This window comes from Mesocricetus auratus, unplaced genomic scaffold (genome assembly GCF_017639785.1).
Source record: "Mesocricetus auratus isolate SY011 unplaced genomic scaffold, BCM_Maur_2.0 Super-Scaffold_100006, whole genome shotgun sequence".
NCBI classification, from domain to species: domain Eukaryota; kingdom Metazoa; phylum Chordata; class Mammalia; order Rodentia; family Cricetidae; genus Mesocricetus; species Mesocricetus auratus.
In genome coordinates this window covers 67710461-67723152 of record NW_024429190.1, presented here as the reverse complement: position 1 = coordinate 67723152, position 12692 = coordinate 67710461, and the positions used below count along the sequence as shown (strand labels likewise).

At 38.9% G+C, this 12692-nt stretch overlaps 1 protein-coding gene across 1 annotated transcript; it reads right to left on the bottom strand.

Moving 5' to 3' along the window:
* Positions 1 to 1652: 1652 nt before the first annotated feature.
* Positions 1653 to 10325, bottom strand: LOC110340543 (C-X-C motif chemokine 15). The gene is made up of 4 exons (XM_021226016.2): positions 10074 to 10325; positions 9347 to 9476; positions 4897 to 4979; positions 1653 to 3503 (listed from the first exon to the last, which is right to left on the bottom strand). The coding sequence occupies exons 1-4, from the start codon at positions 10240 to 10242 to the stop codon at positions 3406 to 3408; spliced, it is 480 nt and encodes a 159-aa protein (XP_021081675.2). The 5' UTR covers positions 10243 to 10325; the 3' UTR covers positions 1653 to 3405.
* Positions 10326 to 12692: the final 2367 nt, after the last annotated feature.

The window sequence follows — 12692 nt, the reverse complement described above, 5'->3', positions numbered from 1 at the left end:
GAACTCCTTCAACATGGTTTTATTTGGGAGAATCATTTGAGTTCCATGGTGAAGGCATGCTTTCAGCTTTAATTCATTTTTGAGGCATTTTCCTGAGGCCCTTTATGGTTCTAAGATGTTCCAAGACCACACAGGGACTACAATGGAATCCAAAAGCTATCTAAGGGAAGACACGAAAGACAAAGCAGGCTTGACTCACCCACCCATTGCCCTTGTTGAGGCAGACTTATCTCATTTACCTGTATGTTTTAATAGACATATTAGAAGGTTTTAAACAAGCATCTATGGTATAACCGTTCGTCTCACTAGGACAGACAACTGTGCCATCTGTCTGAACACGAGGTTTAAGGGTCAAGGTCTACATACCAGCTACCTTCAAGCATTCATCTATGAAATGCCCACTCCTATTGTCTGATTCCTCTTTTTTGAAGGGATGAGAGGGGGCTCTGGGTATTTTCTTCAACATTCCAAAAAGTGAAGCTATTTATTTAAAAGAAAATTTTCACATCCAGTATTTCCGGAAGATCTGTAGTATAAGAGCTTTATTGCAAACACCCATATCTCCTAGAATCAAAGAACCACACTCACCCTCCTTTGGCTTTCAGTGTGGTTCTCTTGATGTCCTAGGAGGCCTCTAAAGCTAACTGACAGCTGTATCGAGAATTGCCTGCCTTACTCTGCAGGTTCCTGGTAGCCATGTTCCTATTCTTTTCTCCACAGAGGCTGAACTGAATGGGTTCATGGCTCAAACCATGCCAACCAATCACTTCTTTATAAAATATGGAACTTCACACACTAAAACACTCTAGTACTTTTGGTTCTTTTATTGGGTTCAGTCTCAATAGTTGCTAGTATATAGCTTTCTTGTATGGTTGCCATTTTTGCTATGATATAAGGAATAATATATCCTACTTATTTGAGATAATTAGTGTTTGATCTGTGCATGCAGTTGTGGATATAATAACTGAATAACTGAATAGGTGTTGTAACACCGGCTTTACCAAGCACCAATCAGGAAACAACTATATATTTATAATAACAATAATAATAATAAACACTTGTTTTACCTTTATTTTTGGTTTGGTTTGTTTTTTGAGACAGAATTTCTCTGTGAAACAGTTCTGGCTGTCCTAGAACTCACTTTGTAGACCAGGCTGACCTGGAACTCACAGAGATCCACATTCCTCTACCTCCCAAGTGCTAAGATTAAAGGCATGTGCCAAACACCACACAGCCTTGTTTTACTTTTATTTTTACTGTCAAAGCAATTTCAGTATCTAATCTAAGGTTTCTTTGGGGGCTGGATAGATAGTGCAGTCAGAAAAGTGCTCACTTTGCAAACATAAAGACCAAAGTTCAATCCACAGAATACAAACAAAACAAGAGCTTGTGTGTAGATGCAACTTCAACATAGGGGAATGCCAGTCAGGCAGGTCAATCGCTGTGTTTCCAGGGACAACTGACCTAGCCACTACTTGGTAAGTTCCAGAACAATAAAATACTCTGTCTCAAAACAAACAAAAAAATAGTACTGATTAAGAAACAAGATTGTCCCCCCTAGCCTCTATATGTGACTATTCTCAAACACACATACAAATGCAACATGTATATACCCACATTTTTAAAAAGCAATAAAACATCGTCTGAGGAAGTATGTTTTCTCATTTTATTAATATCTGCCTTTAATTTTTATTGCCTTCGTAGATGCAGATCATAGTAAAAATATCCAATATATCTGTAGAATCTGGGAAGCATTTCTTGGTTCTGCAGCAAGAGGCCACAAACAGCCTCATTTGAACCATGGGACCACAGGCTCTGGGCCACAGGTCTACAAATGAACCAAAATGATCAATAATATCTTCTCTAAGAATTACAACCATGGAACTTTAGGGACAGCAAGTGAGTTACCATGCAAATCAGCAAAACAGAAAGAATCTGAAGGAAAAGAAGAGGACTCAGGCTGCTAGGCAATGGCAAACATCAAGAGCTAGCTAGGAAAGCCACAGGCCCCAGAGCCTGCAAACAGTCCTTGATTGTCACAGTGTTCCTGTTTTGGCTCCAAGATAATGTCCCTCATCTGTTAACACACTCCATCATCAGAAATGACAAGCAGAAAGTGGATGTTTGTTCATTTAGTATTTATTAGTGTTGACTATGCAGAATTTCTACCAGGAAGAAGTTAAATTATCAGAGCACATCTGTAGCTTGGTGTTTCCCAGAACCTCACTTATCTGCAATGGAGTTCTTGTCATCTTAAGTGTGGGAAGTCTAACATTTCCTAACATTATTCCTATCCATAGGGTTCTAATTTAGTTTGACTATAGTCTTCAGCAGTGTTATCTAGGAGGTTAACTCAAGTGAATAACAAATTATTGGCCTTGGCAGATGACTCATAGTGCTTGTGGTTCAAGCTCAAAGACCTAAGCCTGAATTTCCAGAATCCACATGAAGCCAAAACATCTGTAGCCCCCCAGTGCTCCTACAGAACCAGTTGAATCCCTGGGATGTCACTGGCCAGTTAGCCTGGCATCTACAATAGAAAGCATCAGAGAGGCCCTGCCTCAAACAAGACAGAAGTCCAGGACTGACTTGTAGTTTGCATACCCATATTCACACACACAAACAGACATACACACAGAAAACCCAAAAATTCTAAAGTAAATTTAAAAATTTTAAATTATTATGTTATGCAATTAACTCTGCTTTGTTACTTACCCATTTCTCTCTCTCTCTCTCTCTCTCTCTCTCTCTCTCTCTCTCTCTCTCTCTCTGTGTGTGTGTGTGTGTGTGTAAGAGAAAGAGAGACAGACAGACAGACACAGACAGTGTCTTCCTATAGCCCAAGGTAGTCTGTAACTGACTGTGTAAGCCAGACTATCCTTGAATTCATGATCTCCTTGCCTTAACTTCCCAAGTGTGCTGGCACTGCATGCATGTCCCACCAAGCCTGAACATATATTTTCATTTCAGGTTTTTCTAGTAAATGAAAATCTCTGAGTCTGGGACACGGAAGATGAAGTGGCATGCTTTACCCTAGGATACAGCGCTGTGATGTCCCATACTAGAGTGTAACAAGGCTTTTGAAGAATAAAAGGTTTGTCAGTCAGGAAAATGCCATTAAAGTAATATCAAGATACGAAGAAGGAGGGAAAGCAGTCAGCTTTGAACATTCACCACAAAGTCAAGTAAGCTAAAAGACACAATGGATGGAAGAAGAAGTGGGGTCTAGAAAGGGACTGAGTCCAAAGGAGAAATGCCCCACCTACTATCTGAGACTACATAAAAATAGTTTCATAACCTCAATTCCTATCACTCTTCTCATAAACATGTCAGAAAAGCTGCTGGAGGCCCCCAGGATGAATTAAAGAGGAGTTCGTTCCAGTCCTCAATCCACACGAACGTGTTTCAAGAAATATCTGGAGGATGTCTCAATTCAACAAGGTACCCAAGCCTCTCGGAATCCATTGGATGTGCTGTTCTTATGTGGTTCTTCAGTTGGGGGCCTGAAATACAAACAGAACATGTATAACTACATAGCTACACAGCGTTATCTACTCCTGCTTAGAAAACACACATTAAGAAAATAAAAACAAAAAATAAAGTTCATTTGGTAGGTAAGTTGAAAGTTAACAGCAGCAATTATTGACTATTTATGCCTCCCTGATTGCTCAAATTAGGAGCAAATTTAAGCATATGCATCTCTGACGCTTAGTGAATTATCCAGAATGACACCGTAAGTGACAGCTAGTAAATCTAGAAACCCAAACCACAGTTTCACCACTGAATCTGGTCTTTCCCCAGTAGGCTTGTGGCTAGCAAGGTGGCCATGCTGGGTAGTTTCTGTCAACTTGACCCAAACTAGACTCACCTAGGAAGACAGCGCCTCCGTTTAGGAATTACCTCCGTCAGACTGGTCTGTGGGCATGTCTGCGGGGATGTTTTATTGGTCAGTACATGATGTGGGAGGATCCAGGTTACTGGGGCTGTGCCACTCCTGGCAAGAACTCCTGGCTTGTACAAGAAAGCAGGCTATGCAAGCCACGAGGAGTAAGTCAGTAAGCAGCACTCCTCCATGGCCTCTGCTTCAGCGTTCCTGCCCTGACTTCCCTCAGTGACAGGATATAACCTATAAGCCAGAAATCCCTCTCCTCCTCCATGTTGACTTGACCAGTATTTTATCACAGCAACAGAGTCGTAACCAGGACAGCAGCCCCAGAGTGACCTGTAAGCTCTGATGTTTTAGTTGGGAAATAAAGCAGAATTAGTTTCTGAGTGACTATCTCTCCCATTTGCTGTACCATAGCTTTAGAATCCTGCTTTTATTTTGTTTCTCAGAAGTTAATTCAAACATCTTCCTGTTGCCTGCTTCATGCTCTTTATTCCTTCTCAAGCCATTAATTCAAAAATTCTATTTTCTATTTGGGGCTTAATTTAAAGAAACGGTAACATTTTCCTCCCATAGTTTTTTACCCTTAAAGTTTGTTTCAAGAGATGGGCCAATAACCTACTTCTCTGACTGACACAAGGCACCCATTATAATCATTTCATATCACCCTTACATTCAAACAGGATATTCATAATACAGGTCAAGTCGCTGTCACCTTCAATGGAAGGTGTGTACTAGTGACTGTCAAGCTTGGGAGTGCCATGGAGTTGCTGGGAGATGCTAAAATAACCTTTTGGGGTCTATCCTTGTCATTTCTGAGCCAGTAGGGCTGAGGGGAGGCCAGAGATGTTGGTCTGGGGATGCTCTGGGGGCCTCTAGATTACACATATTCTGACCTCGTTGTGGGTTTGATGTCATCTACAACATGTCTGTGTATATTTCTAAACATGTCTGTCATTAAAATAAAAATGAGAGAACACAAATATGAAAATTCTTGGCCTTAATTTTACCTGTGTTGATCATTATGATAAGAGCCTTCACCCATTCAGTCTCAGGATCCAAACAAATTAAATTCCCATTTTTCAGCAATACTCTGTAAAAAATAAAGTATTTTGGTTAAATAGCAATTGTGCTTATTTAATAATATGTTAAATACACTCACAAAAATATCAGCAATATGGAGTGCATACACTTAAACACATTGATTTTTTTCCCAACAATATTAACCAGATTGGTAGAATGGGACATTTAATCTAACTTTTTTTCTTATTTTCAGAAACACTCTTATTTACATATCCTTCCTCCCATTCCCTCACCCTCCCATCCTCTCATGCCTCCAACTGACCCCCCAACCCACCCACCACCCACTCCCCAGGGATAGTGAGACCCTCCATGGGGGATCATCAAAGTCCATCACATCATTTGGGGGCGGGCCTAACTTTTAAAATTGGAGTTTAGTTATTATTTGTTTATGTGCATGTGTGTGTCTCAGCATGAGCTCCTGGGATTAAAGTTCAGATTGACAGGCTTGTCAGTCATGTATTCATATACCCTTTATTGCTGTGTACCTACTGATTTTGTTAGATTTTAGGACCCCACTTAAGACTATTTTATTGTCGAGCAGGAAGAGCATGAATTCCCTAGCTCTGTAGTCCACAGAACTGCAAAGCTCTACCACTATATCAAGCAGCATTTTGTAGTTACTTAAATAAGGCCGGACCATCTTATTGCATTCTAAGCCAATGTGCACATCCCAGGGATTTAAAAGATAACACAATTTAAAATCTTCTAGTAACAAATTCTTAGCAATTAACCAACATAAGAAACATCAGCTTCAAAGCACTGTGCGTAATGGCACAAACGTGAAAATATTCCCTTAAGACACAGAAGCAAGCCAAGGGAAACTGCAGTCATGAAAGCCATGTCAACAAAGCTAGAGAGACAAGTAAAAGGCATAAGGTTCTCAAAGGAGGAAATCAAACTGCCTTATTCCCAGATGGCATGTGAAAGGGTGATGGTGATTCCAATGAAGAAATGCTAAGTCTAAGCACCAAAAACTGGAATGTGAAATTTTATTAACATATTATTCCAATAGCATAAGATTGTGTACATTGACTGAGAAGGTTTTGTGATTTAAATAAAGTTGAAGTACATGATAATCTTTTATGGACATTAGAGTATGATATTAAGTGTGGTAGTGCATAACTGTGATCCCAAAAACCAGGTGGGTGAGTTCAAGACAATTATCTCTCTCTCGGTCACTTAAAATGAGCACACAAGGACATAGAGAGTCCCCGTTTCAAAATATAAAGTAAAAGAATGGAAGTGTTCTCAGTAGATTGGAAGCAAATCCACATCTTGAAATGCAACAATTACTTTTATAAAGCTGTCAATTTCCAGGCTACAATTTAAAAGGATTACATATGAAAGTCTCCTTACTACATGGCAAATTGCAAACTGCTTCTAAAGTTTTTATGAAAAATCAGAAATCCTAGAAGAAACAAGCCACATCTGAAGAAGGAAATGGAAATGTTATCCATTCCAGTTATGTATAGAAGGCTAATAATCAAATCTATGCACTAGTAAAGTTGAAGATGTACAAACAGCAAATTCAGTAAGAAATTTTCATATGACTATAAAGACATATAAAGAATGTGTGTAGTAACAAAAACCAAGATTGAACCCAAATTGTGATTTATTCAATAGTGTATTGAATAAATGAATTCTAGTCATGTTTATTATTGTTGTTATTATGATTGTTGTGAAATACTGTTACTTCACCTGAATAAATGAGCTAAATGCAGCAAGCTAAATGTATTACAAAATATGGTGTTAAGTAACAGAAGCAAGATTTAAAAAGGTACATGTAATCAGTCTAATTCCACTAACTTGAAGTTCAAAAGTAGGCAAAATAAACAGAAATTGTTTTTAGTTTTATATCTAGATGGCAAAGAAAAAGATTTTAAAGAGTGGGAAACAACAGAATTCACACTAGTATCAGTTCTTGCAGAGATATTTATATGATTTTGGGAACATAGACTTTGTTGTGGCTGTCCTAATATACCAGAGATAGAGTGACTCAAGTAATAAAAAGGTATTTTCTTCAAATTCTGAAGACTATGCCTTCAAGACCAAGGTATTGACAAGCTTATTTTTCCTGATGTCTTTGTACTTAACTTACAGATGACTGCCTTCTTCACACTTTCATCATGGTCCAAATGTTAACTACCTTATATACTAGGGACTCAGTGGCTAAGAGCACTGGCTGTTCTTCCAGTGGATCAGGGTTTGAGTCCTTGAATCCATGTGGCAGCTCACAATTGTCTGTAACTTGAGTTCCAAGGTATCCAGTACCCTCATCTGACCTCTACAGGCACTGCATACATGTGGCATGCAGACAAAATACTCATGCACCAGCCATACTGGATTTGCACTCACCCTGGTGCCCTTTCTTTAACTTGCTTCTGTAAATACTTTACCTGCAAACAAAGTCACATTCTGTGAGGCTGGAGGGTCCAACTTCAAGAAGTTAATGGCAGGGTGGATAGGGGTGGAGGCATGGGTATAGGATACAGTCCAGCCAGTAAAAACCAGTCATATCTGGAAGTTTCTGTTCTAGTTTCATTCTAAATTAAATTTTGCCCTGGGTAACCAAGATGTGTGCCCTTACAATGCTTTTATTTGTGGCAGGCAGAAGCCTACCTAGTTTCTCAACATTCTATGAAGAGGTGTTACACTCTTTGTTATGTTAAGTTAGAAAAGGGATTTTACAGATACACTTGGCATTACTGAACAGATAAATGAAGTAATTTTTGAAAGTAGATTTTCAAAAGAGTCCCATGTAGTGATCAGTTTTCTCTGGCTGATAGCCAAAGAAAAAGTCTGTCTGGGAGGAGAGACTAAAGCAGTGTGAGCTGACTTTTCCATTGCTTAACTCCAAAGAGCAAAATGGAAGAACCTAGAAGAAGCCAACGGGAATTAAAAATCACCATGGACCAACATCCCAGAACAGTGGTTCTCAACTTGGGGTTCGAATGACTCTTTCACAGGGGCTGCATATCAGATATCCAGCATGTAAGATATTTACATTATGGTTCAAAACAGTAGCAAAATTACAGTGATGAAGCAGTAACAAAATAATTTTAGTGTTGGGGGTCACCACAACATGAAGAACTATGTTAAGAAGTCACAGCATTAGGAAGGTTGAGAACCACCAGCCTAGAAAGATGTTAATTCTCCCAGAAGCCTGAGTTGAAAGAAGAGGCCTTCTGAGACCACCCCCCCAGGTAAGCCTTCAGTCTAACTCCCATCCTTCCTAAAACAACAAGCAACCATGTCTGTCTGTGACTTGACTCTGGTCTGGATGGTAAAATCAGTACTGTACAGTGCCTTTTTATGGGCTCCCTACAGCCCTGTGAATTTTCTCTCCTCTTCTTCCACTTACTCTTCCCAACAAGCAGAGAAGTCACCACAGCCACCTAGCATGCTGGACTACAGAATGTGAATTAATAGCCACATTTATTCTATACTCTATTATGATAATATTGCTAGCAATAGATAAGTAAAGCAGACACATCCAGATAGATAGATGATTGATAGATATATGATAGATAGATAGATAGATAGATAGGAAGGAAGGATAGAAAATTGATAATAGATAAATAGACAAAATATAGTAAATAGATATATAGATGATAGATGATTGATCCATATATGATAGAGATAGATGAGAGAGAGAGAGAGAGAGAGAGAGAGAGAGAGAGAGAGAGGGAGAGAAGAAATTTTCTATAGTCTGTAAGGTTGATGCATAGTTATCACTAGAGTTATTAGGCCATATTGTATGTCTGGTACATCCAAATGTATAATGCAGAGATTTCCCAATGATCCCTTATTCTTATATCCTTGCCCATGTCTGTGCATCTTTGCTTTTTAAGTATTCATTGACTTCAAAGTTAATTCCACCCAGCAGAGTTTATGAAATCAATGATCTTCTCCATTTAAGAGCTGCCTTAGGGCTTTGTGTTTTGGTTTGGTTTGGTTTAGTTTTTTCTGGAAAGAATGCATGTCATTTTTAGAAACAAGAGTACAAATATTGGGTAATAGTTTTCCCATTCTATGTGGAATAATGTTGTCCAAAGCCATAGTCTTCCATCTCTTCATCTAGTACAGTGGTTCTTAATCTTCCTGATGTTGTAGCCCTTCAATACAGTTCCTCATGCTGTGGTGACCCCCAACCATAAATTTATTATTGTTGCTACTTTACAGCTGCAGTTTTGAATCGTGGTAAAACTATCTGTGTTTCCCAATGGTCTTAGATGACCCCTGTGAAAGGGTCATTTGCTTCCTCCAAAGGTCATGACTCATAGTTTGAGAACCATGGAAGCACACTCTGTAGGGAAACAGCAGCTAGAAAACATCCACGGAGGAGCTCCCACCCTCCTTCTCATCTCCACTACTCACATGACTTCTTTTTTGCTGCAATAGATATCCTCAGGAATCAACCAGACACTTTTGATGAACATAAGAGGAAGAAAGTCAGAGTATATCTGAATACACTGACATCGTAACTCCTGAGTGCCGCAGGGATGAGCTGTGGGGAAAAGAGTAGAAACTCAGCAAGAACAAATAAGTCTGTAGTGATGGAGCTTTCACTTTGATTTAGGAGCCAAGGCAATGGGACACACAAGGCAAACACACAAGCCTGAGCAGGGGATCTTATTATGGTAAGGAAATGCTGGCTAAGCACCGACTGTGTTTGTTAAAACTGCAAATAGGTGACTAGTAGATTGCTTAACTGTGGATACAGTCAGTAACCATGGTAAACCAACTCAAGCCTTAATGATTATATGTGAATTTTATCAACTGAAAAGTATCAACTCTTATCAGCATAGTATAAACAAGTAAATATCCTAAATCTGTTCCTAGTAATTTCTCTATGATCAACTCTCAAAAGAAATTCATCGATTCTTGTAGCCAGCTTATCCTAGCAAGTCAAATGCATGCTTTCACTTAATTCAATATGAAGTTCTGTGAGCTTCACAGTATAAATGCATGCCTGCTTAGGGCTTAATTTAGCCACTTCTACAATCTGTTTAATGGTCAAAACCACCTCCCTCATTATATTTGACATGTCTTTGAATTTTCCCCCAGTACCTAGATGGAAGAGAAAAATGTCTTGCTTGCTTACCAAGGATGCCTAGGCTGATGACAACCAGCAGAAATGCCAGACAGCCCACAGCAGCCATGTCTGTCTGTGGCTTGACTCTGGTCTGAATAGTAAAATTGGTACTGCTACTGTGCCTTTTATAGGCTGTCTGCAGCCCTGAAAGTTTTCTCTCCTCTTCTACTCTCCCCATTGAAGAATGAAAAGTGGCACACTCTCCATTTCACAAGTCCAGATGGAAGCTGGACTTACTTTTCAGGCTTCATTCACTTGAGAGGTTAGGAGCTGATTGAGGCGAACTTGAAGCAAACAGATGCAAATCTCTCATTTCTTGGAGCTGAAACTATGTACATGCAAGGGAAATCGATGTCATTAAAGTCAATGAATGGAGCTATAAGAATGTAAATAATTTTTTTACAAAACCCACTTTTGTGAAAAGAACTAAGATACTTTGCCACAGCAAATATTTGCCTTTGGCTCTTGTATATATTTGCACAGTTCTATCTGAGGTTTTAATAGAATTTACCATGGTGAAATCATATTTATGCCATCAACTACAATGGAAATAGATTTAAGACTAAAATAACCTAGTATTATCCTATCAAGAACAGCAAACTGCAATTATTTGAGGTTTGGGACACCTCAGTTTCCTTGGGCTTGAAGATTATTGAATAGCAAAGGACTCTGAGTTTTACTCCTCTCCCCTTAAGCGGGTTTAAGACTGATCTTAGTTATCTAAAATGGACTGCTTCTTTTTCTGCCACATACAAATCAAACTAATGTATCTACACTACTTTCCTAATAAGATGAGTGACCACAGCAGAAACTAGGTGACCTAAATGGCATCAATTTTTCCCCTATGGTCCCGGAGACTGCAAGTTTAAGCCCATGGTGTGGACAGGGTTGGTTGATTTTGGCACTACAAGGGAAGGAAATGTTCCAGGAGTCTTTACTTGGTGTGCTGGTGGCTGCCATCCTGTTTACAAGAGTGTTTTCTCTGTATGAATGTTTATATCCGAATTGTCCTTTGTTAAAGGACACTAACATATTGGATCAGGGCTCATTCTGTTAACTAACTTTAACTCAATTGCTTCCTTTTTAATGAAAAATAAACTTTCATACAATATATTTTGATCATATTTCTCTGCCCCCCCCAGTTCCTCATAGATCCTTCCAACCTCCCTACCAAACCAACTTTATGTTCTATTTTTCTTCTCCCTTTTAAAAATAAAGTGTGTGTGCATATGTGCACACACACACACACACACACACACACACACACACAGATTCCCCACATAAACAAATCAAAATAAACAAGCAAGAGACTACCGTTGAGTTTGTTTTGTGTTGGCTAACTGTTCCTGGGCATGGGACCTATGCTAACATATGATTAATGTGCCCACTAAGACTCCATTAAAGAAAACTGATTTTTCTGTTGCCCATATGTATCAACCATAGATAGCTTCTTAGTTAAGGGTGTTAGCTCCATTTCTCTCAGTGATAGAATCCCCATCTGGCTTGAACCTCTGAAGGCCCTATGTGTGCTACTACATTCTCTGTGGGTTTATGTGTGCATCAGTCCTGTTGTGTCTGGAAGACAGTTTCCTTGGAGTCATTCATCACCTCTGGCTACAATCTTATGCTTCCTCTTTCACATACATACCTGAGCATTAAAGGGTGGGCTTTCATGAAAATGTCTTATTTAGGATGGAGTTCTCAAAGTTTCTCATTCTCTGCCCATTGTCTAGTTTTGGGTCTCTATGATGGTTCCAGTCTACTGCAGGAAGAAGGCCCTCTGATGAGCATTAAGCAAGGCACTATACAACTATAGCAATATGTCATTAGGAATTGTTTTATTGCTATGCTCCTTTAGCAGAATAATAGTAGTGGTAGGTTATCTCCAAGCCTCGTGATTTATATAGTCTCAGGTTCTTATCATTTTGGTAGTGCCATGTTTGGGTTCTATCTCATGGAATGGGGTCTTAAATCTAATTAGAATACCTTGCAGGCAGGTAGTATCTACAGTAATATGTTTCTATACTGTTTTCCAAAATTGCCCCTCCCTTTACTTCCCCTTTACCTTTCTTGTCCATACCTATTTAATTCTCTTATCCTAATTTTCTCTTTGTCTCTCCATTACAATATATAGCACTCAATCTCATCAGTTGCCTATTTAAAGACTGAATCTCCAAATAAGTTCACATTCTGAACTATTAGGGCTTAGGACCTTTGCACATGGATTTTAAAGGGACACAATTTAACCTATTATAGCATTTATCTAAAGAATATGTAATCACTATAAGCCTGATATAGTCCAAAGGCAAACTTGGCTTAAATAATAAAAAGGTTCCTTGTTCATTCTCAATGAGCATTCACTATGTATCAGGAACTTTTGTAGACACTGTGTCTTGAAAGAGAATTAAAATTGAATTAATTTTAATGTCACTATGTCACAGCATGATTTAGAGACAGACAAAGAATGTTAAGCCCCAAGGGAATCTGTGTTTACTATAATTCAGATCTGGAATTTACCTCAAAGTCCAATGTATTAAAGGCTTCATTCCTAGCTTGGCACTATAAGCAGTAGTGGGAAGTTTAAGAAGTGAGCTCAAATGTGAGTTTTATATTATTACACCCAAATTC